At 40.5% G+C, this 26477-nt stretch overlaps 1 protein-coding gene across 9 annotated transcripts in view; it reads left to right on the forward strand.

Moving 5' to 3' along the window:
- The window catches only part of USP34 (ubiquitin specific peptidase 34), a 108533-nt gene extending 83651 nt beyond the window's left edge, over nucleotides 1-24882 (forward strand). For 3 of the 9 annotated variants that reach the window (XM_027693237.1, XM_027693239.1, XM_027693238.1), the window contains exons 53-81: nucleotides 31-126; nucleotides 1012-1076; nucleotides 1173-1248; nucleotides 1348-1395; nucleotides 1769-1900; nucleotides 3041-3121; nucleotides 4308-4393; nucleotides 5285-5453; nucleotides 5538-5612; nucleotides 6180-6331; nucleotides 6739-6787; nucleotides 6884-6988; nucleotides 7113-7157; nucleotides 7930-8034; nucleotides 10183-10330; nucleotides 11304-11938; nucleotides 13061-13218; nucleotides 14071-14149; nucleotides 16402-16528; nucleotides 16838-16945; nucleotides 17935-18039; nucleotides 18165-18289; nucleotides 19290-19442; nucleotides 20357-20480; nucleotides 21136-21215; nucleotides 21717-21857; nucleotides 21979-22125; nucleotides 22505-22664; nucleotides 23125-24882. In XM_027693237.1, the coding sequence (XP_027549038.1) occupies nucleotides 31-126; nucleotides 1012-1076; nucleotides 1173-1248; nucleotides 1348-1395; nucleotides 1769-1900; nucleotides 3041-3121; nucleotides 4308-4393; nucleotides 5285-5453; nucleotides 5538-5612; nucleotides 6180-6331; nucleotides 6739-6787; nucleotides 6884-6988; nucleotides 7113-7157; nucleotides 7930-8034; nucleotides 10183-10330; nucleotides 11304-11938; nucleotides 13061-13218; nucleotides 14071-14149; nucleotides 16402-16528; nucleotides 16838-16945; nucleotides 17935-18039; nucleotides 18165-18289; nucleotides 19290-19442; nucleotides 20357-20480; nucleotides 21136-21215; nucleotides 21717-21857; nucleotides 21979-22125; nucleotides 22505-22664; nucleotides 23125-23735 (4185 nt within the window). In that variant the 3' untranslated portion in view covers nucleotides 23736-24882. The remainder of the gene's footprint in view (nucleotides 1-30; nucleotides 127-1011; nucleotides 1077-1172; nucleotides 1249-1347; nucleotides 1396-1768; nucleotides 1901-3040; nucleotides 3122-4307; nucleotides 4394-5284; nucleotides 5454-5537; nucleotides 5613-6179; nucleotides 6332-6738; nucleotides 6788-6883; nucleotides 6989-7112; nucleotides 7158-7929; nucleotides 8035-10182; nucleotides 10331-11303; nucleotides 11939-13060; nucleotides 13219-14070; nucleotides 14150-16401; nucleotides 16529-16837; nucleotides 16946-17934; nucleotides 18040-18164; nucleotides 18290-19289; nucleotides 19443-20356; nucleotides 20481-21135; nucleotides 21216-21716; nucleotides 21858-21978; nucleotides 22126-22504; nucleotides 22665-23124) is intronic. The other 6 variants (XM_027693241.1, XM_027693246.1, XM_027693240.1 and 3 more) reach the window with 5 other exon arrangements.
- The last annotated feature ends 1595 nt before the right edge of the window (nucleotides 24883-26477 follow it).

Below are 26477 nucleotides of genomic sequence, written 5' to 3' on the forward strand. Positions count from 1 at the left end.
AAAAATGATAGAGGTGTTTTTCTCTCCAAGACACACAGTGCTTACATGCTGTTTTATAAACGGATGGAGCCAGAGGAGGAAAATGGCAGAGACTACAAATTTGATGTTTCATCAGAATTGCTGGAGGTACAAGTTGATTTGTTTTAACACCCAATTTGAAAAACCCAAACACATCAGAAACCTGAATAAACAAGGGAAAGCAAAAATAGTGTAAATCTCTAAGATGACAGTCTTTTCACTGTCTTCTTTAGGACAATGCCATGGGATAGGAAAGAAATTATCATTTAGGTTTTTTGTCGTTTTATCCTAGATATTGGATATATCCCTTTTTATCACCTGGATAAAAAGTATCCCTGCTCCCCCTGGCCAAAAGTATTGCTTTAGCATCTGCCACATTTCAGGTTCTTAACTTAAAAAGACTCTTCATCCCTGGCCAGCAAATCACATGGTGCTTTTTATCCTTCTTGGTCTTAAAAATATTAATAGATTTTATCAGAGTTGAACTTGTAAAATGTTTTTATGTGAAAAGCACTATGAACAGATTTGGTCACAAAAATCACTTTGGAGAGAGGAACAGGAACATGAAATCCTGTTCTGGTTAATGAGGGAGAGTCAAATCTTACTCTTTAGGAGTTTATTGGAAGGGCACAGAGCTCATCAAGCTTCGGGTTTGACTTCAGTTGTTTTTCAACACCTTGGACCAGTCCTCCAAATTTCAGCCTCAAAGTCTGAATAAAGTTGTAAAAATGAGGTCACAGTAAGAGGAGAAGCTTTGAAGCTCTGCTGTGCAGTCATATGACAGGCAAAACTAATATTCACTATAGGGTGAATAAAACAACTTTGTGCTGAGCTTTTAAAATAAAGAAAATGTTTCCAAAACTAATTTTTCACAAACAAAAAAAAAGTTAATTTTTTTTTTAGCCATGGCAAGGATTTAAATAGCCTCAAAATCATACTTAAGTAGTGAAATAAACTGCTTTCTTGTATCTGATGTTAGCATTTTTTCTTCAGTGGATATGGCATGATAACATGCAGTTTCTTCAAGACAAGAACATTTTTGAGCATACATATTTTGGGTAAGTTTTTCTTTAAAAATGTAATATTAATGCTTCTTTTCTTCTTGCAGATTTTCATTATTTATTTTAATTAACAAATCAAATTACTGACTCTAGGTTTATGTGGCAGTTGTGTAGTAGCATCCCAAGCACACTACCAGATCCAAAAGCGGTTTCTCTGATGACAGCAAAGGTAAGGATTTCCAAACTGTATCATCTTATCTATTAACCTTTCCCTTGTTTGCCTTTTAATTCCTGCATTCTAAATTAATGGTGCAATTTTTTTTTCCAGTTAAGCACTTCCTTTGTACTAGAGACATTTATTCATTCAAAGGAAAAGGTATTTTATTTACTTGTAAATTCTTATTAAGTAGCTGCATGAATAGAGAGTGAAAAGTATTTCTGTACTTTTCATTTTAGAAGTGTGACTATTGAGCTGTCACAAGTAGCACAGACAATGCAAATTAATATTTAAAGAGTCATTAATGTCATTTAGCACATTTATAATAAGCACTGCACACTGGAATAAAATGTATGTGTAAAATTGTATGTATTTTTCTGTAGGTGCAATGCATTACTAATTTATAAAACACTTATTGTTTATAACTCTATTCTTAAGATTTGGTGTTCTGCCTAACCATTTAGAAATGTTTAAAGATGAAGTTGGAATGTATTATTTGAAGTTATAGTTTTCTCTGTATTTCTTTTTGCAGCCCACAATGCTTCAGTGGATTGAACTGTTAACAAAACAGTTTAATAACAGTCAGGCAGCTTGTGAAGTAAGTGACTTAGGAACTCAGCAAAGTACAAACCAACTTTCTATATATTGTTTAACTTTCCTGGAGGTTCGTATCCCTGGAATATTTTGGACTATGAACTACTGTATGTGGTGTATTTGTGCACTATGAGATGAAATTCATCCTCTCTAATTCCTGCAGATTCTTGGGAATGACTTAACTTCTGTTTACAGAAACCTTTGTTGAGACCACAGGGCAAAATCATTTTGTCACTGGAATAAAAGAGACAGTGTCACAATTTCTTTATTTGATTGATTTTTTCCATAGTGACTTGTGGAATTAAGATATGTTTAAATGAAATCACAGACAGGCAAAGAATTCTCTTTTTGGTGAAAGCAATTCTGAGATTCTGAAGAAAAGTTTGTGGTACTTGCTGTGATAGTTTAAATGTACAAGCAGCCCAGCACATACCGTGTCTTGCATTAGACCTTATTCAGTAGAAAGGAATTAAAATTATCATCCTATTATAAGTATTATATTCCATTGAAAATTACAGAGATAAATTGTTGTGTAACATTCAACATTTGGGTGGTGCAGTAGCCTCAGTGTGGTGCAGTCCTGAGATATTCGAGTAAAGATATTTTACTATAGTAAAGAATACTCAGGTGCAATTAAAACAAAAGAAAGAACATTAATTCTGTATTTTAAACTGTCTCTCCTTGTGACTAAACCACAACCCTGTGAGTCAGAAGACTCAGCTCTGTTATTGCTGAGTGTAACTCTGAATGAGTCATTCCCTCTTAGTTTTTCATAACTTTTGGGTCTCTGGAGACAGGAAGGCTTTTCCACACGTTAAAATAAATGTAAAAGGGATCTAATTCTGAAACTACTGTGTAATCCTATCACAATTCCACAAGATCCTTCAGCTTATGCATTATTGGAAGCATCATTTTTATTGTGTTGACATCACTTTTCAGGATAAGTGTGTTCTTCCAGATAATTAATGGCATGCAGAACACAGGGCTAAGAAGATACTGCATAGAAATTTATATTGATGTTTATTGCTCTTGATCTTTATTTCTTTATTCCTTCGTGCACAGAAGCCATTTAGATTTCCCTTGGATTAGAACTTACCTATTCCTTAATAATAGTAACATCGATTTCTCTTCAGACTTTAATATCATGCAAACAGAAGATTGGACTAGAGCAAGTTGGGAACAAAACTAACACAGTATGTATCTTCTGCAGTGGTTTTTGGATCGTATGGCTGATGATGATTGGTGGCCAATGCAGATTCTAATAAAGTGTCCCAATCAGATTGTGAGGCAGGTAAGAAAAAATGTTCTTTCCAGGTCAGGTGAGCCATGAACAGAAAAGGACAATTCTGAGGGCACATAATGATTCTGAGAGTTTGATTTAATACCATAATTATCTGGTTCTTTTCCATCCTTGAGTGTGATTTAGGGAATGTGTTTGGCCATGGGAGTGTTGTTGTTGCTTGGAACAACACGGATATTAAGGTGGTGCCGTGGCTGCACAGTCAGGGCCACAAATGTCACCAGACATGCAAATCAAGGTTTCTACAACTCCCTCACCATCTCTACAAATTTGAACACTTTACATTAAAAATGTTTGTTTCTGAATGAGTTCAGCAATAATTCATTAAGATACACATTCAGAAAATAAAGAATGGACCACGTACATTCACTGCTCCTCAAAGTTCCTATTCTAAACTTCTGTAGTAGGTGGTAGATTTATAATATTATGCCACAAAGTTTTGTGGACATACTTAAAATTGAAAAAACCACCTGTTTTAGTAGCATTTGGACATTCACAAACACAACTATTAGTAGTATTACTTACAAGTCTACTTTCTTTGCAAATTATTAAGGTAAAACCTGTAGCATTTACTTCATCTCACCTGAATCCTTCAGTTGAATTTCTGATTATTAAAGTGATGTTTCCATATGGAACCCTACATAGTTCTTATATGTAACACATCAGTAAAAGAATATATTTCATGAGAAAATTCTATGCAAAGTCTTTAGGCAAAGTTTTAATTCTCCTGATTGTTTTACAGATTAAAGTTTACTGGAAGGAATTTCCTTCAACTTTCCACATAAATTCTTACAAGCCTGAGGGGAAAATTAAAAAAAAAAAAAAATCTTGCCAAAAATATCAAAACCTTTCAGAAAATAGAGATAGAAGAAGAAAACAATATTTATGAGCAGCAGTGTAAAGTCATGTTTCAGGAGTGTACAGTGCACACCAATATTAAAAGCTGGGTTTAGGTTCCTCTGTGGGATCTCTTTGTAAAAACTGGGTTTGACTGATCTGTTAAAATATGACAAAAATGAACTGTGGGGTCTCAGTCTCAGCTTTACCTTTGAATCTTTGAACCTGTGAAGAGCTGGAAGTGGGACTTGGAGACAGAACATTCTTTGCTTAGAAAACACATCTTCACATGTGTGTAAAGAAGTGAACATGTGGAGTTCATTCCCTTCTCCGTTTGCAGATGTTCCAGCGTTTGTGTATCCACGTGATCCAGAGGCTGAGGCCAGTCCATGCACACCTTTATCTCCAGCCAGGAATGGAAGACTGGTAAAACACAATACCTGCAAACTTCTAATTATCTGTGCATTACTTTTTAATGAATTACTCAGAATAGTCATGTAAACCTAAAATGGGGCTAATTTAATTGTTCTTTATTATTCTGCCCAAACTGCTCTGATTTATTTAAAAGTACTATTAGGGTTGCAAAAGCAACTGTCTAAAGAGACATTGTTTGGAATATTTATTCACTTAGAGTAGGTTTTCAGTAGGGTCTTTATTTTCCCTGTCATTAGTACCCTGCAAGTGTAAATCTCACCGCTCAGACATGAGAATCCTACTGGAAACTGGATCTGGGGGCCCAGAGGTGCAAATTTTAACTTAAATTTTAACACATCCAGTCAAAGAAGGTTGGAGAAGAGAGGCAAGTCCTATAAGTAAACCACAGTTTTTGTCAAAAAGGAGGAAGAACCCTCTTGGATTCTGTTTGGTTCTTCTTACTCCCAAGAAAACTGTCACTTTATCTCCAATTATGAAATACTCAAATGCTTTTTGATACATAATGAGAAGAAGAAGAAAATGGTTTTTCTTTTACTCCATTGTTGAGCTTGTGATTGTGATAACTTTTTTTTCCCCTGAGTGAAAATGGCAGTAATAACTGTAATAACTGTGCTGCCATATCAAAACTCAGGATGTGAAGATACAGTTTTTGTGACAAAAGAGAGGATTTAATTTTCTCTGGAAGCCTCTGTGACTTGTTTTGTTCAGTGATAAGATCCAGCCAGGAGCAGATGAATGACACGTGCATTTCTTACCTGGCAGAGGAGAAAGGAGCAGAGTAGAAAACAGAGGATTTTTAGTGAATTTATTTTTTTTGGACTGGTTCAGGATGACTTTCTGTATATCTGTGAAATGCCTGAGCTGGGTTTGGTTTGGTTGCAGTTCCGATGACATGGACGGCCCCGTGGAGGACATCGGCAGCCGCTCGTGTGTCACGCGCTTCGTGAAGACCCTCCTGTCCATCATGGAACACGGGGTGAAACCCCACAGCAAACACCTCACGGAATATTTTGCCTTCCTTTATGAATTTGCCAAAATGGGGGAAGAGGAAGTGAGTATATCCCTGGGTTTTGGGGGATTAGTTCTATATGTGCACATCTGGATTATCCAGTAATTCCATTCCCGTGTGTTTCAGAGCCAGTTCCTGCTTTCACTCCAAGCCATATCCACGATGGTCCATTTCTACATGGGAACTAAAGGACCTGAAAATGTGAGTTTTGAATATCTTGCATAAGAAGCACCAGTTTTTCATGTTTTACGTGTGATCATTAGTGCTCTGTCTCTTGAACCGTCTTTCAGCTGTTAAATTAAAATTGCTGCAATTACAATTATACAATGCTTCAATTACATAAATGATACCATTTTTTCCGTGTTTAAGTGATATAATATTTAAAAAAAAGATGTTGAATGGGCTGGTTTTGTTTAGTATAGAAATAGATATTAAGTAGAAGCAAATAAAGTTGTCCTTACCATGCTATTAATGGTAATGCTGTTAATGATTGCTTGCTCCTATTGTACAACTTAGGTTATTAAACTTACTTCCTTTTTCTGTTAAATAAGCCACCATATCTTCAGCCAACCCACCTTTTGCTTTATAAATACAATTTAGCTTCTGCAAAATGAATGTTTCGATATGAAAATCAATTGATATTTACCTGGTTTGATTCCTGCAAGTTTATTAAGTTCTTGGAATAAAAGAGCAGGGTCAGTGCAAAGGCTCTTTAAATAAAGGCTCAAAATATCCACAGTGAAGTTGTCTTCTTTTTTTCCCCTTCAGCCACAGGTTGAAGTACTTTCTGAGGAAGAAGGGGAGGAAGAGGAAGAAGAGGAAGATATACTTTCTTTGGCAGAAGAGAAATACAGGCCTGCTGCACTTGAGAAGATGATTGCCCTGATTGCTCTCCTGGTTGAACAGTCTCGCTCAGAAAGGCAAGAGCTGGGAAACCAAAGTAAATTCTGACCTGAGCTGGTTCAGAGAGGAATTAAAGATGTTATGGGTCTGTTTGGGGGTTTATTGTGGGCTATTTTAACAGCATAAATGAGCTTGTATTTGAGCCCATTTTATTTTTAACCATTTAAAAGATAAAGGTTTTGTCATTGTTGACCCAGTAAAAAACTTGGGTTAAATATGTAAAAACATTCAATTGCCCACATTTGGATTTCTTTTTTTATCTGGTCTAAGTAAAAAATACTCTTTTTTTTGTTCTTTTTTACATCAATACCTTTATTGTCTCTTGTATGTTGTGACCCTGAAGAATATAAACACTCAGTCCTGGATGTCTCTTTAACTTTACTTATTCATCACTGAATTAAAATGATAATTTTCTTTATTTTAGGCATTTGACTTTGTCCCAAAATGACATGGCAGCATTGACAGGGGGAAAGGTCAGTAATTTAAGAATGACTGTATAAGCCTTAAACAAACTTCTCTGTGCCTATGTGATTGTAGACAGTGTAGTAATACCTGATTATCTGTTGCAGGGTTTTCCTTTTTTATTCCAACATATCCGTGATGGGATCAACATCAGGCAAACCTGCAACCTCATTTTCAGTCTGTGCCGGTACAACAATCGACTTGCAGAACATGTGAGTGCAAGGGACTCGTGCCTGTTTGTTGAAAATCTTCTCTAATAAATGTAATGAGGTGATTTTTATTATTTTAATGAATAAGCACAAGTCTAAGTGAGTTTTGTTTGGTTTGTCTTTTAAGATTGTGTCCATGCTGTTCACATCTATAGCAAAGTTGACTCCTGAGGTATGTAAACATGTTACTTGTCTATTAAATAGCCTGCCTCCATATTTTGCTGGTTTAAATTACTCAAATAATCCTTTGCTAATCAAAAATCCTGCGTGGAATGTGATCCAGGAAAGTTTTTGTGCCATTAAATGAAGTGGAACTGCACTGTGGATGAAGTTTTTGAAAGCAGAAATGTGCTGTGCCACTTAGGATGAAAGTTTTATTCAAAGCCAAAAAATGTATTTCTACATTCTCCACCAATAGGAACTTCTTTTAAAAATTGCTAATATTAAAATTTTTGTTCTAGAATAAGTGGAGATAAGTAATTATTGTCTGGTTGTTCAAGTTTTGGGGCAATATTTTGCAGTTCTATGCATGGAAACACATTTTTCAGTCAGACTAAATTCCTGCCCTGGTAATAACAAAAGTACTGAGAGTTCCAAATGGATTCCAGATGCAAAATATGTAATTATAGTATTAAACCCTTTCTTCAAGGGTTGTTAGAAGCTGGGTGAGTCTTGGAAAACATTTAAAAAAATCCTGTATCATGTTGCCTTGCACTGACTGTAATCAGGGGCTTAATTCTGCTGTATCCATGTCTGGATATGGATATATACAGATTATTTACAGATTAAATAGTAAGGGATTAAAGTATTATAAATGTTCATGTCTGCACTTCATGGAAATCTTACAGACTTTGGTTTGGGATTTTTTAAATACTCTCAAAAAAAAAATCAGTGGATAAAATAAAACAGATCAAAAAGGATATTCTTCTTTTTATGCATTGCAGGCAGCCAATCCTTTCTTCAAATTGCTGACCATGCTCATGGAATTTGCTGGTGGACCTCCAGGAATGCCACCCTTTGCTTCTTACATTCTGCAGAGGATATGGGAGGTACAACATGTAAAAGAAACCAGAAGCTAAATTGTCTTTCTCTTGTTGGTTCTTTGACATATGTGAAAAGGTTTTACATTTCCTTGCTGCCTGGGTTTGTGATTTTTTATTACCATTCCTCTTCCAAATAAATGGCAACAGCCAATAGACATTTAAATTTTAGCTTAATGAGAAATGAGTTGATTCACAATAAGGGTCTAGAATGCTGCTTCTAGGCCAATCCCAGGGAGTTTTCTCAGTTATCCTTTGCAAGGACTGTAAAATGTTTCAAGACCCAGCAGTTGTTAGTGGGGTTCTTTTGGCCGTTCGGTACAAATTCCTTTAATATTCTTGCTTTCTAAAGTGAGAAAAGAGACTTTTCCACAAGTTGGCACAAGGATAAATTCCTTGACCTGAGCAACAGATGAGGAAGTAAAGCTTTCCCTTCATGTGCCTGCTCTTGGAATTCCCAGTACAATTTGCTGTCTTTATTCCCAAGGATAGTGTGTCCAGCCTGGAAACTGGAACACTGAATATTCCAAAAAGTGGCGCTAGGGTTTGTAAGGGGTTGTTACTGTGCAGAACTGAGACCTCTGGTAAAACACAAACCTGCCTTGCCCACTGTGGGATAGAACATGGATTGCTGTTCCCAAGGATTTTCCTCCTGGTTGGGAGCAGTTGCAGGACAGCAAGTGTTTGCCAGGTGACTGATCTGATGAATGAGCTGCAACTGCTCCTCAGGTAAAGAGAGTTCAAACAGCAGATCTGAAGGTCCAGAATGACATCCAGCTGCTTTTTGTGGATGGGGAAACGGCAGGTTATGAATTTCCCTCAGGGAATCTTTCCCAGAGTTTTTTAATTAAACTTCCTGTGGCAATACACGAGTTGTGGCATGAAGTCCCTTTGCTTAGTGCTTCCCTCAGCTGCAGAGTTTAGGGATGTAATTTTTTGAGCAATCCTCATTTTATTTTCCCTTTTTATCCTGACTGCACAGACTGAACCTGCAGAGGAAGCAAGGCCTCCAAGGTTTCTGTTGGAAAATCAGGCTTTTAGCAGTAGTTCTGTCTCTGGTGTTTCCAGGGTTATCCTTACCTTGTCAGCACAGGTCTAGGGACACAAACAGTGCAGGCAGGGATGAGAGACCCAGCACTTGATGCACAGACAGACAGATTTAGGGTGTAGAACCTCCTCTTGCAGCCACTCCAGTTTGCAGAAGTCATTAAAAGGTGCTGGAGCTCTGCAGACAGTGAGCAATGACAGTCTCTTCCTTGGACATCACCTCCAGCCATTGCCAAGGAAACCTGACAGATCCATTTGTCATTTCTAAATAAAGGGGGGAGATTGTTCTTCAGGTGTTATATTTTTAAATTGAGATTAAAATTTTATAAGCAGAGTTCTGGTCCTGTCAGCTGCTCTGATTCTTCAGGTGGATTAGAGTAACTGGGGGCAGCTCAGCAATCCAGTTACTGCCTCTGGTTCCTTAAATAGGGAAGAGTTCCTTTTTCCTTGTTTGGGCACCTGAGGCTCAAGGTAAAAAGAAAACAGTTTATAAAAACTAGCAAATTAACTAATTACATTGACTGGCCTCATGTCAACAGATTGTCAACTGCACAGAACCAGAAAGGCCCAGGAAGCCACGTTTTCTCCTTATTCTTTGGGCTTTGATCCCACAGAGCACTCCACAGGCTGTTCACTGCCTTGGAAAATTGCTGGATGAATTTATTCCCTGAAACTGTAAATTCACAAAAAAAAATGTCCTAGTTACCCTCAGCATGAAGCTGTGTGAATGTCCTTGCATACCATTTATGTTCTTTTGATATACAAAGACACCAATTTGGTGTTAAGGTTTTGTGTTGGATATTTAAAAAAAAACCACTTATTTGTTTATAAAGACAAGATTGTTCAGTTTTACTGCTTAATATCTCAACTCCTAAATATCTCATAATATGCAGAATAATTTCTTGCATTTAGACTGAACTTTCAAAAGCTCTAAAAGGTTCAGAAGCACAAAACAGTAATAAGAGGGTTTTTTTGTGTGCCAGAGCAGCTCAGTCCTGTAGGTGCTTTGATAGCTCTAAGTGATTTTAAAAAGATATTTGGAAGTTATTTTTAGGGGGTTTTAGTGCCAAAGTTAATGCATTCCTGTTGATTTTTCCCCTCTCCTATCAGGTCATTGAGTACAACCCCTCTCAGTGCCTGGACTGGCTGGCTGTGCAAACCCCCCGCAACAAACTCGCCCACAGCTGGGTCCTGCAAAACATGGAAAACTGGGTGGAACGTTTTCTCCTGGCACACAACTACCCCAGAGTGAGAACTTGTAAGTGACTTTCAAGTGAAGAAAATTATTCTCCTTTTGTAGCAAGTGACTGTGCATGGGGTGTCCCTGTCACAAATGCTCCCGTGTTTGTCTTTCCTTCCTTTTCCAGTAGTTTTGGAACTGCTGTATTTTAACATCTTAGTACAACTGTGGTGCCTCATCAAGACTTGCTACCCAGTTTTGATGAAAACTATGTTTTCATTTGGTAACTTAAATGATACTTTAGTAGGTTCTTTATCCCATGTGGTTAATCTGCAAGGTCCAGGGAAACCTAAAGAAGAAAAAGAGCTAATCCAGGAGGTTTTCCATAGTATCCATCACATAGTTGTAGGTAGGAGTAGTACGTGTTGTTCTTTCACCCCTCACAGAGTAATTCAGTTGAGTCCTTTGAAGCTGTGGATCAAGGAGAAGCCACCTGTGCCTTCTCCTGAATTCCAGGGTGTCCTGGCTGTCTAGTGTGTTCTGCCAGGAATAACACTGTCAGATTGCCAGAGCACATTTTCAGCCTTTCCTGTATCTCTATTTTTTTTACAAAGGAGATTCCATAGTACAGGACACACTGAAGTTTAATACATTTTCTGTGGCTGAGGGAGATATGGGAACTGGAGGTACAGCTTCGCAAGAGGCTCCAGTTGCAAACATCTCTGAGGAGATAATGATGTTTGATTGAGCATTAGACAGTCATGGAAAAATCTGGTTTGTGTTCCTGGGGGATGCAGTGTCAGCACAGGGAGAACCAGGCACAACACAGGTATATAGGGTGAAGAGGCCTGAAAGCACATCTCAGCACCACTGTGAGCATGTTTTACTAGTCCTGTCCACTGGGATTTTTTCATCCCTAGTGTGACTGTGGTAATAGCAGAGCCTGTAAAACCCTTTGGGATCTGTAAATGGAATGTACAGTGTAATTTAACATGGCTGTTAAGCGGGTGTGTCACTGCCAAAGGTGTAACAAATCTGTTTCTATTTGAAGCTGCAGCCTATCTCTTGGTGTCGCTTATTCCAAGCAATTCCTTCCGTCAGATGTTCCGATCGACCCGCTCTTTGCACATCCCCACCCGTGACCTGCCCCTCAGCCCCGACACCACCGTGGTCCTTCACCAAGTCTACAACGTGCTGCTCGGCCTTCTCTCACGAGCCAAACTCTATGTTGATGCTGCTGTCCACGGCACCACAAAGCTGGTGCCCTACTTCAGTTTCATGACGTACTGTCTGATCTCCAAAACCGAGAAACTCATGTTCTCCACTTACTTCATGGACTTGTGGAACCTCTTCCAGCCCAAGCTCTCCGAGCCGGCCATCGCCACCAACCACAACAAGCAGGCCCTGCTGTCCTTCTGGTACAACGTGTGCGTGGACTGCCCCGAGAACGTGCGCCTTATCGTCCAGAACCCCGTGGTGACCAAGAACATTGCCTTCAACTACATCCTGGCCGACCACGACGACCAGGATGTGGTGCTCTTCAACCGCGGGATGCTCCCGGCCTACTACGGCATCCTACGGCTCTGCTGCGAGCAGTCCCCCGCCTTCACCAGGCAGCTGGCCTCCCACCAGAACATCCAGTGGGCCTTCAAGAACCTCACCCCGCACGCCAGCCAGTACCCAGGAGTAAGTACCTGGCACCAAAATTCCGTCGGCGCCGTTTCCTCTCTTACCCCGATGTCCCTCGTAACGAAAAACGTGAAAAATTATTTGACGTATCCACATTTGGATTCCCTTACTGTACTTTGGGGGGGATTGTTTTGGATGTTCCTTGCTGTGGAGCAGTTGGAGAGCAGATGTGGTTTTTTTCTGGGAGCAGACACAGGTGTTTCCACTGTTCAGTATTCCATATGCCGGCTTAGTCATGAGAAGCAAGGAATAGCCTTTAGTGGTGGTCTAGAAAGCAGGTTGTGTTCTAACACATGAAACTGGAGGAATTCCCAGTTTCTGGAGTAGGGCCAAGATTTAGCCTGTTGCATTCCAGTGGAGGACAGCCTGGTGTTCAACTTGGGAACACCCACATAGCTTTGGCAAACACTGGGAATTGCACTGTCACTACAACACTTCCAGTAGGGAGTGGATGTTAAAGTAGTTGTGTAATGGGGAGACAACAGCCTTACAAAGGCTTTACCAGACAAAGTGCTTGGCTTTGCTTGATTGCCCAGTGAAAGTTGCTTTGGGGTCCTTTAGGGGTGTGCAGGGACAGAAAGAATACAAAGATTTCCATGAAGGAGAGACAGAGGATGTGTGAAATCTTTTATGTTGAACATCTGCCTAGTTCAGCTCACAGAGAAATTTTATACTCGGACAGTCCTGGGAGGAGTCCTGCTGCTTTCCTGGTTGGCATCTCCCCTTGGAAACCTCAGTTTGTCTTGCAAGGGATCTGAGTTACTCCACTGTGTTTATTAGTGTTCCTCAGACTGCAGCAGGTTTTGGCTTTCTGAGTGTTTGGTCCCAGGAATGGGGATTTCAGATTCCTTTGTACATATATCTATATATATTTATTTATTTATTTATGTACGTACATGTATATGTGGGAAGGACTTGTGCTGTTAGGAAGCACCACAACATCTGATTTTATAACTTTGTTGTAATGCTCAAGAATGGGTTCCCATCTAAATTTGCTCACATGTGTTTGTTCCATGTGTTACTTAGAAGTAGCACACACACAGTAAGTCATAAAAATCAGACCTAAACCATAACATACTGAGAGAGATGGCTCTAACCCAGTATTTTTGTGTGTTTTAGGCAGTAGAAGAGCTGTTTAACCTCATGCAACTGTTTGTAGCTCAGAGGCCAGACATGAGAGAGGAGGAGATAGAAGACATAAAGCAATTTAAGAAAACCACCATAAGCTGTTACCTGCGCTGCTTGGACGGACGGTCTTGTTGGACGACTCTGATAAGGTACAGCACTGTTCCCATCCAGCATTTCACTGGAATTCCATCCTCAGCCTACCCTGATTAGATGGGAATGTATTTTCAACTACTCTTGTTGATGGTGGTTATTTTGGGGCTTGGTAAAAATTGTGCCTGTGGGACAGAATTTTATTGTATCGTGTCTTGGAAGAGTTTTTAATTTCTAGTCTTAGCAGTTCATCTGAAACTGTTGCTGGGCCTTCTCAGGGAACTATAAATTGCCTCTGTGTGTAGGGTCAGGTTTGGGGTTTTAGATGCAACTGTTGATGTTTTGAAATGCTTGTGAAAAGGAGAAACTGTTACCTGGAAGGGTGACATGGACTCACCCGGCACAGAGCACAACCAGACTGTCCCTAACGCTCTGCAATCGTTTTTATGTTGAGAGAAATCATTCATTACCATAATCCTTTCTTTCCTGTTCTGCTGAAAGCATGAAATAGCCTGATAAAAATGTTTTTGTGCATTTAAAAGGCCAAACATATGCTTAACTGAGCCTGTTTAAATGTATCATTTAAGAAGCATAAACCTCTCTCTTTTGAAGTTCGTTATTTTCCAATTTTTCATGTTTTTGCAGATGTTATTTGGGAAATAGTTTAGGTTTTCCTGGGAAATATTTCTGTTTATAAAATACTTTCCATAACATAAAGAAAATTGACAGCAATATGAGGGGAAAAAAATGGAGAGAAAATGTTCTTTTCGATGTTCTTTTGGGGTTTCTTTGTTCTTCTGTGATTTTTTACCAAAATACAGCACGATATTAACATTTTTAAGCATTTTTTTGCATTGTGAAAAGATGGGATGCAATTTTCAGTGTTTTCAATGTCTGGATTTTTTTCCTAGTGCCTTCAGAATATTATTAGAATCTGATGAAGACAGACTTCTTGTTGTGTTCAATAGAGGATTGATTCTGATGACTGAGGTAAGTACTTTGCTATTTAATTATAACAAACATCTCACATTGGTACTTCCCCTGTCGTCTTTAATAAGATTTCTTTAGTAATAAAAAGATCAGGAAACTGCCTATTTCTCAGGACAGAGGGCAAACCACCCACAGATGATGCTGAGAGGAGTAAATTTCTGCTTTTCTGGTGTCATTCCCTTTATTACAGATAACTGTAATGAAGCTGAGCTGGAATGGCTGAGCACAGTCACACAATTGTTACCAGTTAAAAAGTGTTAAGGCAACAGGTTAAAATACAGAAATAACTTGAAGGATATTCAGCTGCAGTTGTATTTCTGACATTTCTTCGAAGCCCTGCTGAGGCAGTTTATCTTTCCTGTCTTTTGTGCCTCTGTCTGAGAACACATAAACTCGATTTCTTTCTGATGAAACTAAACCTAAAATGCATTTCTGGAGCACATTTAGTGTAGTCAGGTTGTAAATGGGGATTTGGGCCATGAGACCAGACCAGAGTTAGTTCAAAATAGAAAGGGGGAAAACCCTGAAATAATTAATCTCTGAACTGGATACAGTTGGGATGTCGAGTCCCTGCCCCCCAACAGTTTCACTGCACAGATCCACACTCCTGAGGGTGTCATATCCTGGATTCTGTTCAGCACTTCCATTAGGGAGGTGATGGATGAGAACGGGTGTTTATTCAATATACTGGCAATGCACCATGGGAAGGATGTGTTAGATCCCTTTGGGAATAAAAAGCTGGATGTCTTGGAGAAAGCATAAAAATAAGATCCAGTTCATTCTTGGCACATATAGAGTGGTGTGTTCAGGGAGAGAGATTAAACTGGTGAAACCCATGGGGCAGGACAAGTGGCTTGGAGGTGTTTGTGGCTGTGCAGAAAAACGGGATTTGGGAATAGGCTGTGCAGGAGGGGTCAGCCAGCACAACTGGAAGTTGTCAGGAGGACTTTGAGCAAACATCTGTCAAGGATATTTAGTCTGCCTTAAGGCATGTGGGTGGACTGGATGATGCTTTGAGGTTGATTCCAGTCCCATTTTTATATGGTTTGTATAAAAAAATTCTCTTAACTCCTTTTACACGTCACCAGTTTGTATTTTCTGGGGAAAAGTGTGATAGATGGAATTCCAAAATCAGTTGGAAAAATGAAAATGAACACACTGCAGTGCTGTTCGAAAATTGAGTTTTCAGAAGCTTGTTATACATGTAAGGCTAGTGATTAATTAACTGTGGAATTACTCCAGAGTATCTGTTCCTCTTTGTTGGGTCTGAAAAGTTAGGAACTGAGCTATAACATTATCCATACTTGAAACATAAATAGATTTAAGAGTCCTGTGTACAGATGTATTAAAAGAACTTGTATAACAGCTTAGTTAACCCTGAGCCATACCAACAATGGATAATTAAATTTATAAGGAGTCTCTAATAGAAAATTAATTTATCCTGTGTGAAACAGTGCTAGAAATGAGGTAAAACTAATGCTACCTCACAGCTTGACATCACCTGGTCTTATATTTTCCCTTGTTGGCTGGAAGTGTTTTGTGTGGTGACAAATAACGCACCGAGGAGTTGTCACATCCAGAAAAGTTTCCCACTTAGGATTGGCCATGTGTCTTTTATCTTCCCTGGAATATAAAAATGGCCTGGCAAGGTTTTGCATTACAGGGAATGAGGTTCCTGTTCCTTTGTCTTTCAAATCCCCCAACAGATCAAATATCTCCTCTTACATCTTGCGCTGGAATTTTTGCGGTTCGGAAATGAGTTGCTTTTCCTTCCCCAATTTTTCTATCAATCACAGATGCCCAGGAGGTATTTGAGTTATAAAAGGAGGAGTAATTCATCTGATGTACAATCACACAGCAGATGTCCTTAAGCAGCATTTTGAAAAATGAGTGGCATCTATCTTAATCTTATCTTTCTTTTCCCCAAATTCACATACCTGTGTCTGTCCTTCTGCACTTCTTGTATCACTTTGTCTGTTGGCTCAGAATTCCAGGTATAAAAAAATCCTGTCTCAAATTCTGCTTTGTTCGTTGGGTTGGAGATAAAGATATGAAAACTTTGTCATTATTTTGAGCCAGTAACACAAAGCTTTTACCCTGAAAACAAAGAACTTTGTGAATATATCCGGCTCTGTGTATTTTTTGAAATAAATGTGTCTGTATATAAAATAAATGTATCTGTAGGATAAAAAGATAAATACTAACACATATGTTAACTTGGCTTGTTAATTCTGGCATTTTTTCCTTCCCAGTCCTTTAACACATTGCACATGATGTACCATGAGGCCACAGCTTGCCATGTAACTGGAGACCTGGTAGAGCTTCTGTCCATTTTCCTTTCGGTTCTGAAGTCAACACGTCCATATCTGCAAAGAAAAGGTTTGATTATAACCCTGGAAAGGATTATATGCCTGTTGTCTGTGAATTCATTTTCCTCACCCAAACCCTGGTGGTTTTGTCTTGCTTATTATCTGTTTCAAAACCTGCTGCACAGTAGGATATATGGTCATTAATAGATATTGTTATTTATTACTGAATTAATGTGAAACTAGATCACATAAATTTAATTTAACAGATTTCTAGATGGATTAGAGTCATATTAGAGGAAAAAGAGATTCTTTTTTTCTGTGCTTTATTTGAAGTGCTTTTGAGCAATGCCCTGAGCAGATGTGATGTTTGCCCTTGCAGATGTGAAACAAGCTCTCATCCAGTGGCAGGAGCGGATTGAATTTGCCCATAAGCTCCTGACTCTGCTCAATTCCTACAGTCCTCCCGAGCTTAGGAATGCCTGCATTGGTAAGTCCTGCCCATGAACCTGCAGGCAGGAAGGACCTGTCCTGCACAGGTACCTGCTGTGAGGTGTAAATGCCACTTTTGTAAGTGCCAGAAAACTCTGTAGGTCGGGATCGTTCGTGGAATATTGTCAGGACGTCAGCGCTGATGTTCTGATCCTAAAGAATCCTGGTTGTGTCAGGTTTAAAGGAATATTCCCACTTCCCCAGGCACAAACAGTCAGCTGTCACTGAGAGACTAAATTTGCCACCTGAGGAATAACTCCTCAATTCAGGTGTGAGTTTAGAATCAAATCCCAAATCTCCATTAAAATCCAAACATGAACTAACGCTCCCCTCAGAAGGGGTGACCAGGTTAGTCTGAGAAACAGCTTTTCCTGTTGGTTTTTCTGACCCACTGCTGTAAGGTGGAATAGTGGAAGTAAAGCTTAAAATAGCTTGTAGAATGGCATGGATTTGCTCTTTAAAATGTAGACACAAGTATTAAATACAGGTGTCTCTTTTGCATTAGCAGAGCTATGTCAGAAAGGTCCAGGCTTTTCCTAGTTCAGGCTTTTTTAATGTTATTTAATGGATTGCTGATAAAGGCCTAAAACTGTGTCCAAATTACCTTTGTGTGTGTGATTTCTATGCATCTCCCCTATTTTGAGTATTTCCTCATTGTCCTCCTGACTCTGCTGCTGGTTGACATTTTCCAGGAGTCAGACCTGTTTAAGAAGAAGCAAAGAGGGTAAATTTTACTGAGCTTCTCCTTTCTCCAAGCTGACACCCCTCCCTGGTGGTTGATCTGCCACTGAGCAGCTTTTCTCCCAGTGGCACACAGAGGTGGAGGGAACTGGGACTGATTTAGGGGTGTCACTCAGGTGTTACTCACGGTGGAGCTGAGTGAAAAGGGATATGGAAGAGAGTTTGCAAATGCATGAGCCTTAAGTTGAACTGTTTGCTGTTAAGAAATAACAATATGTAATAGCAAAAACAACTTTTTGTTTGTAGATGTCCTCAAGGAGCTTGTACTTTTAAGTCCTCATGATTTCCTACATACTCTGGTTCCATTTCTACAGCACAATCATTGTACATACCACCACAGTAATATCCCAAGTAGGTATTTCAGTGATTGTATTTTGAAGTTCTCTTACACTATTATTACTCTGTCGTGTTCCTTGCTGATGTCAAATATTGACCTTTTTAATGTTATCCCTATTTTATCCGAACTTACACTACAGTGTCTCTTGGACCTTATTTTCCATGTCGTGAAAATTTGAAATTAATAGGGGGGAAAAGCAATATTCGTCCTCCGCGTCCCGAACTCAACATGTGCCTCCTGCCTACCATGGTGGAAGCCAGCAAGGTATGTCAAGTGTGGCCCCAAAAAGAGCTGTTTCTCTCGTTTGCCCATTTTTATAAAAGTATGGCAAGAATCCAGTAGCTGAATGCATTTACCTTTTCTTTGTAAGCAAAGCATAATTCTTCTTCAAGATGTGTTGTCCTCATATACTCCATTCTAGTTGTGCACTCCAGAAGCACCATTTCCCTGCCCTTGCTGACACATAGCTCCATATTCCAGACAGGATAAGGGTTTGGACCTAGTGTTAGGAAAAAAAAAAACCCATAGCACACATTTGGGTGATTTTTCCAATCTGTCTGTGGCATTTATAAAGAAAATTGAGGGATTGTCCAGAGGGGTTTCACGCCATGTTGAGGTTTATTGCCAGACAGCCAAGGAGGTCATCCTGCAGTTCCATCAGTCCACTGAGCTGGGACTGAGGTGTAATATCCTACTTGTCTGGGTAAAATCCAGTGCCTGCAATGTCATAGAGGGCTTTAAGTCTTTCAACTTCCCATTTTCCCTTCTGTGGGCTTCCTGATGGGATGCCAATTTTGGTGGGGCTACTCCGTAGTGATTTGCCACGTCCCGTTGTTACAGCTGCACCAACGGTGGGATTCAGCTCACGGCACTTTGCCTATCTAAAAGGTCAACTTCCAGCTCATCCTGTGGCCATAAATAGTTAACCCCGGGAAGGAGGTAAATAATCCCCCTCCTTCCTGCCCTGAGTGTGGATGAGGTGACTCTGCCTCCCTCTCCACCGACCGCAGGGAACCCCGAGTGGATTTTAGATAGCTAAAGTCAGGTCAGGTGAATCCCACCCTGACAGGAATATGTATGGACAATCATTTGAAGCAGGAGAACTGGTTACTTGCTGTCCGGTAACCGTGGTTCTTCAAGATGCTTTGTCCACACAGATTCTGTGCTCCTCCCGCTGTGCTAATTCCAGGTGCTGTCCTAGGGGATTCTTATGGGTGAAGGAATGGAGTGGTGGTTGAAGCCGCCATACCCCTTGTGCCCTCAGGTACAGTGGTCGCAAGGACACACTGGGTGCAGGCACAGCCCCAGTGGACACAGCTTTTCAGAAAGAATCCAATCTCCTGCACATGGGGCCTATGTGCACGTAGATGGGAATCTGTGTGGGCAACACATTTCGAAGAAGCTCGGTTACTGTAGGGTAAGTAACCCTTCTTTTCTAAAGCTTTCAGAACGATGCTGTGTCTCTTTGTGCACCATCAAATCGACCGTGTGAACCAAGTGCTTAAAAAACAAAAAAATCATAGAGAGCCAGAAATTATCTGTGGTGGGTTTTTCCCATCGTGTGTAGCCAGAGGTAACAAGGGTGATATGTCGTAGTGTAAATGTCTGAACTTTTAAAAGTTGTCGTCCTACATGACACCGTATTTTAGACTTTATATCTAATTCCTATACATTAGGAAGCAGAGGATTTTTAAACCTCTGTAACCACATCCACAATCCCATTTCCCTGTGGTTTTGCATGCTTGGTTTTCATTCAACTGCTTTGTTTGCTTGAGTTTTCGAGGTTTCCTTTTGGCTCTCTGCTCTACAGAAGCTGATGCCATTTTAAGCGTGTATGTCCAAAATAAATTAAAATATGTACTGGCATACATATATCATTGAGACATCCTGAAAATTCTGCTTTAAAACCTTGTGAAGCTTAGTCTCAAGAAAATTCTGAATTCTGCAGATCATAACTGACAAATGATAATTTAAAAAGCAGTCATGTATTTATTTATACTTAAGTATCTGTTTGCGTTGTAAAATTACTGATTCTTTTCTTGTCCCGTTCAAGACCTGGTATTTGCAGAGCTTTGCACCTTCTCAATGTTGATTGAGAGTCCTCCAGTAAAAGATTTTACTGCTGGGGCATTTTTGCCATCCCTCCTCCCATCACACGTGGTGTTGCCAAGGGCTGGGCAAGGAGGCACCTGGAGATTCCCACTGTTTTCCTGTAGCACACAACGAAGCATTTTAGGGCAGGAAGTGCAGTGACACGAAGGGAGATGTTTAGGAACTCTGGGAGCTGTCCTGTTGTTCTGTAGTTTAAATGAAGCTCCCTTAAATCTTCAGGGCAAAGATGATGTTTACGACCGGATGCTGCTGGACTATTTCTTCTCCTATCACCAGTTCATCCACCTCCTGTGTCGAGTTGCAATCAACTGTGAAAAGTTTACTGAAACTTTAGTTAAAATGAGTGAGTATCAGGGTGAAACAGCCCAAGGGTAACTTTTCCTGTGGTAACTTTGAGTGCTTCTCCACTAAGTTTTATATTCAGAGCTTTTAAGGAAAAGCAGAGCTTGTGAAACTCGGTGCATTTGGACATTATTTTGATCCACAAAACTGGTATCCATGTATGAGGTAGTGCAGCCTTCCCCACGTGAGTGGCACACTTTGGGCCTGTCCAGAAAGGAGCTGAGGCAACCAGGGAGAATTCAGGGGTTTTGTGCATTTAGAGTTTAATACAGAACTGGTATTGGCAGTTTAAATGGCTTTGGATCAGATGCTGAATCCTCAGCACCTCAGTGGCAATTAAATGACAATATTTAAAGTTTTGTCTTCCCCCATGGGCCTGAGGGGGTGAGTTACTCAGTGTGCACAGACCTCAGTGTCACACCAATAATCTTGTCCAAAGAGTGATCACAGAATGTTCTTTTACCCCCTGAATCACCCATTTGTGTGTTCATTAAATGGACCATACAAACCTCACAGACTGGGAGTTTCTGGTCATAAGAAATGCTTGGAATGTGATCCTAGGAAATGATACAGCACCTTGGCACTGCTTTTATCAGGAATTTCCCTGTCTCCCACAAAATTCTGCCACACTGATTTGTTTCCTCCTGCAATTCCAGGTGTCCTGGTTGCTTATGAAGGTTTGCCACTTCATCTCGCGCTGTTCCCCAAACTCTGGACTGAGCTGTGTCAGACTCAGGTAAGAGTCAGGTTGAGAACCAAGAGAATGGAAATACAGGCAAAACACAATGGATGTGGAACAGGGATGAACCCAGGAATTGTAGCTAACGGGTGTTCAATAAAACACCTCTGCTTATGTTGCTGCCACCTGATAGAACTTGATAACTGAAGTGTAGAATCTGGGATGTTGTATTTTCTCCCAGTACACCCTGCAAACACTGAACAACTCCCTACAGCAGCACTGGTGGGATGGTGGGTGTGCAGACACCACCTCGTCCTGCCCTGTGAAATCCCAGCTTTTTATGTAGCACAAACACTGGGATGATGAAATTAAAATTGGGAGATCTCTTTGGGAGGCACCGTCCCTTCCCGTACGTACTGATGGGATAAACCAGCCTTCCAGGACAATGTGGAATAAGGATTTGTACAGTTTGCTGACACCTGCTGGACCTGAGCTGTGTTTCAGTGGGCCTGGCCTGCACTTCCAGTGGTGACTTCCCATGTTCTCTCTCCCTGCCAGTCTGCCGTGTCCAAGAACTGTGTGAAGATGCTCTGTGAAGATCCAGTTTTTGCAGAATACATAAAATGTATCCTGATGGATGAAAGGACCTTTCTCAACAACAACATTGTGTACACCTTTCTGACCCATTTTCTTCTCAAGGTACGTGGTTCTTTAGTGATAATTCCAAGGAATCCAGTCATTGATGCTGTTTCATTTCGGGATACTGTTTTCACAGTTCCAGGTTTTTTCTGGTTTAAAAAAAAATACTTTCTTTTCACAGGTGCAAGGGCAGGTGTTTTCTGAATCAAACTGTGCCAACTTAATCAATACTCTAATTACAAATCTAATAAATCAGTATCAAAGCCTAGAATGCGACTTCAGCAACCAGAGGGTTGAAATTTCCAAAGCAAGCTCTACTCTAAACGCGGTGAGTCTTTCCTAAGTTGTTAAAATACCAATTTTTTTCCTACAGGAACTCTTCAGTGCCCTGTGCCAGGTCCTGGTTAAGGGCGGGCACTGTTTGCTCCACTCTGTGCCTGGTGAGGGCATGGCAACCTGGGAATGTCATATCGTGGGGAGCAAAGTGATGCAAAGTGCAACAGATTTAATGGTAGGAATGTCCTAACTCAGGCAGATTTTTGTCTTAGGACAGACCTGCATTAAGGTCAGCAAACAGCAGTGAGTGGGACATTTCAGTAGTGTAAATATATCTGGAATTTGATCTTTTGGGCCTTACTGCACAGGATTAATCCAAGGCCAGTTTGAAATAAGGCTTGTTAAGTTTGTTTACTGCTCTGTTTTTCCAGGACCTCCGAGCACTTGCCTTGCTGCTTTCAGTGCACACTCCCAAACAGCTCAACTCAGCCCTGATCCCAACCTTACAAGAGCTTTTAAACAAATGTAGAGCTTGTCAGCAACAGAGGAACTCATTACAAGAGCAAGAAGCCAAAGAAAGAAAAACTAAAGGTTTGCCTTCTTATAATGGTGTCGCTCTAATAGTTGTAAAATGGAAGAAATTCTTTACAGAGAGGGTTATCAGGCATTGGAACGGCCTACCCAGAGAGGTGGTGGATTCACCATCCCTGGAGGTTTTTAAAAAGAGATTGGACGTGGCCCTTAGTGCCATGATATAGTAATTGGAGTTGGATCAGGGGTTGGACTTGATGATCTTGGAGGTCTTTTCCAACCCAACCTATTCTATGATTCTATAAGATATTGTATCCCTGCAGGGTGGGCCATTCCTTGGTCCAACACTGCACAGGAAATACTTCATTACGGAGCTAAAATTCATGAATTGCATGAATTTTCCATCAGGAAATAAGTATTTATTAAAGGTGGGAAAGGAGAAAAGGATGGGAATGTGAAAGCGGGCGGGAGCGGCAGGAAAAGCGCCTTTTCCCTGAGCGAGTTTTCCCGTTCCTTGCAGACGATGAAGGAGCGACTCCTGTGAAGCGGCGGCGGGTCAGCAGCGACGAGGAGCACACGGTGGACAGTTGCATCAGCGACATCAAAGCCGAGCCCAGGGAGGCTCTGACCCCCACCAGCACTTCGGACAACGAGACACGGGACTCCTCCATCATCGATCCGGGCACGGAGCAGGACCCTCCGTCCCCCGAGAGCAGTTCTGTCAAGGAGTACAGAATGGAAGGCCCTTCTTCGTTTTCAGAAGACATAATGTTGGCCACGCGGGCGCAGCACGCGGAGGAGCAGCCGGGAAACGGGAAATTCGAGGAGTGCAAAGAGTTCAAAGACCTGCAGGCTCCCAAGGATCCCATGGGAGCCGAGGAGGACTCGGAGTTTCCCTCCACGTCGATCTCCGCGGTTTTATCCGACCTCGCAGACCTGAGGGGCTGCGACGGCCAAGCCTTACCAGCCCAGGACCCCGACACGAGTTTAGCAATCAGCTGTGGCCATTCCAGAGGACTTTTTAGTCACATGCAGCAGCAGGACATTTTAGACATCCTGTGCAGGACCATTGAGTCTACGATTCACGTGGTCACACGGATATCCGGGAAAGGAAACCAAGCTGCTTCTTGACATTAGATGGAGCATGTCTGCTTTTAAGTCTTTTTTTTTTTTTTTTTTAAACCTTTTTTTCCCCTCCCCCCCCCCCCCCCAAAAATGCTGTTTGTATAAGTTTTGCTTATTTCTGTTTTGTGCTTCAGTTTGTCCAGTGCTCTCTGCTTGAATGGCAAGATAGATTTATATGCTTCATTCTTGGTCAGGCAGAACTCCAGATCCCTTTTTTTGTTTTTAATTTTATTTTATGTTGCATCCTACCGTACACTTTCTTAAAGGGCAATCAGATAATGGCTATGTTTTATGTAATTAAGAGTTCACTGTAGTGGCTTTCATTTAATATGGCTGTCTGGGAGACAGGGCCTCCTGGCCCTGTATGATGTAATTTAAACTTATGGCATTTTTACTGTGTATAATATGGTGTCCTCTGTGCCAGTTTTGTACCTTATAATCGAGGCAGATTGCCTCAGATCGCTGTGGTTCTTATTATCAAAATTAAGTTTACTTGTATACTAAACAACCACAAGAAATTTGATTCTGTAAAGAATCCTCTTTAGCTGTGGCCTGGCAGTATATATATGGTGCTTTATTTAACAGAATACCTGTGGAGGAAATAAAGCACACTTGATGTAAAATTAATTGTTTTATTTTTATTGACATGATCAATTGCTATTCTGTGCACTTCATTAAACTGATTGTGATGACTTTTCATTTGTTTATAGTATGTTGCTTCAGTCTCTGGATTTCTCAGCAAAGAACCTCCTAAGTGACAGAGCAGCAGAGATGAAGGGCAGGTGGGCAGGACTGATGGAAATCTCAGTGCTGGTCTGGTTTGCTGTGCACAAATGTGGAGGGGCTGGTGCTTGGAGTTGGAACATGAAGTGCTGTCAGAAGCCAGTGCAACTTGGCATCTCCTTAATTTTAACTTGTGTTATGATGTCATTTTTCTCCTCCACTATTTGCAGACTTCCTTTCTTTGTCCCCTCTCCCTGGCTGTGCTCCCTTATTTTTGACAGCTGCTACAGCCTGGAATGCTGGAATGACTTTATCAGCTCTCCCGTCCTGTTTCCTCCTGTTATTTCTGAGCAATATCCATTTCCTATGTGACCTTTAGGCCTGTCAGTGATACTGGTTTTAATATCCCATTAAACTCCATTTTCAGTTTCATTTTCCAGTTGCTTAGCTCATTTGTTTTTCTGTTGTCTTCATAATACATCTATTTTGGTGTTTTCTCTTCTGAATTCTTTCATTTCATCTACCATTTACTACAGTTTAGTATCATTTGCTTCTCCTTGAGTCTATTATAAGATATTCTTGCTCCCTTTAAATCTACTCACACTGTTTTTAACCTTGTGTAATTAATAATTTGCCTTTAAAGTTCACATTTTAAATTCCCCTTTAGCACTTTTATTCCTGCATTTACAGACTCTCCTGCTGATGCTGGAGAGTGTGAAGTTGGTCTCATTAATCAGACATGAAGTAATTATGTTTTTGCTCTCTTTAGGAATGATTTTATTACCTTTTCTGATCAGCTTCTGCCCAGGTTGTGATTCAGAGAAATCATCAACAGCTTTTTCTGGTCAGAACTTCTACAATCAAAATTCATCTCTCAAGTCTCTGCCAAACCAAGTGAGTTGTGGTTGGTCAGGTTGTCTTTAGGAAGATATTTTCCAATGGATCTAAAGATGTTTGAGATGCAGCAGCCCTTGTAGCCCTTTGGTGAGTAGTTTCAGTTAATTAATCACCCTAATTAACACTGTTGGTAAGTTATCCTGACCTCAGGTCCAGCTCTTGCCCTTTGTTGGCTTTATCTCCTCCCCCAGGCTGAGGTCACACCATAATTGGTACTGGAGAGTGGGATCCTATTTGTCGGGATGGTTTTTAATCTCATTTTAACTAGACCAACTATAAACAGCACTTAATAATTATTTCATAAAGGATACACAAATATTACACCATTAATCATGTCAAGATTACCAGAAGTTTGATTATTTTTACTGCTCTTCTCTTGCATTACCTTCCCATTTCCCCCTGGAGTATTCCTGCAATTTTTATTGAGCTTTAGTTGGGGTTTTTTTCCCCTGTATTTTTCAAACAGAAGTAAAGCAGTACCTGCACAAATGTCTGCTCTTCCACATCCTGCTTCCAGCTGTTTATCCTCCCTCATTTTACGTGCTCTGTAAGCCATTATTTCTTCCACAGCATTCCCCTTTGACTTTACATCAGTTTTCTGGTTTGTATTTCATTGCCTTCAAGAATGTTCCCTTATCCCTGCCTTTCAAAACCCTTTAACCCTAAACCCTTTAATCTTTAACTGGCTCCCTCAGTCTCTTAAGGCTTTGATTTTCCTTCCAGGCTTTATCCCACCTCTAATTATTATTTATTTCCTCCTGGAAGTTCCACCTCCCATTTAACCCCTTCAAAATTAAGCTTTTATATTTAAAAGCATCTCCCTGCACACACAGCTCTGCTGTGGGACTCAGACTGTTGAAACCACCTTCTGTACTGATTTTTAGCCATAATCTTACAAATCATGTCATTCCCATTGTTTTTTTTCCCTTTGGCTTTCTCAGCTCACCAGTCATTTACCATTTTTTGCTTTTTGTTGCAGAGTCTATGAGAAATTCAGCACCCATTTTGGAAGAAATTAGTTTGCTGGAAATCCTCCTGAAGGGCACCTGGTACAAGTGAAATGAACTTTTCCCTCAGATTTCTCTCAATCCAGGACAACTGTGTGCAGAAAATGGAACATTCAGCTGG

Source organism: Neopelma chrysocephalum, unplaced genomic scaffold (assembly GCF_003984885.1).
Source record: "Neopelma chrysocephalum unplaced genomic scaffold, ASM398488v2 Primary Assembly neopelma1_91, whole genome shotgun sequence".
Taxonomy (NCBI): Eukaryota; Metazoa; Chordata; class Aves; order Passeriformes; family Pipridae; genus Neopelma; species Neopelma chrysocephalum.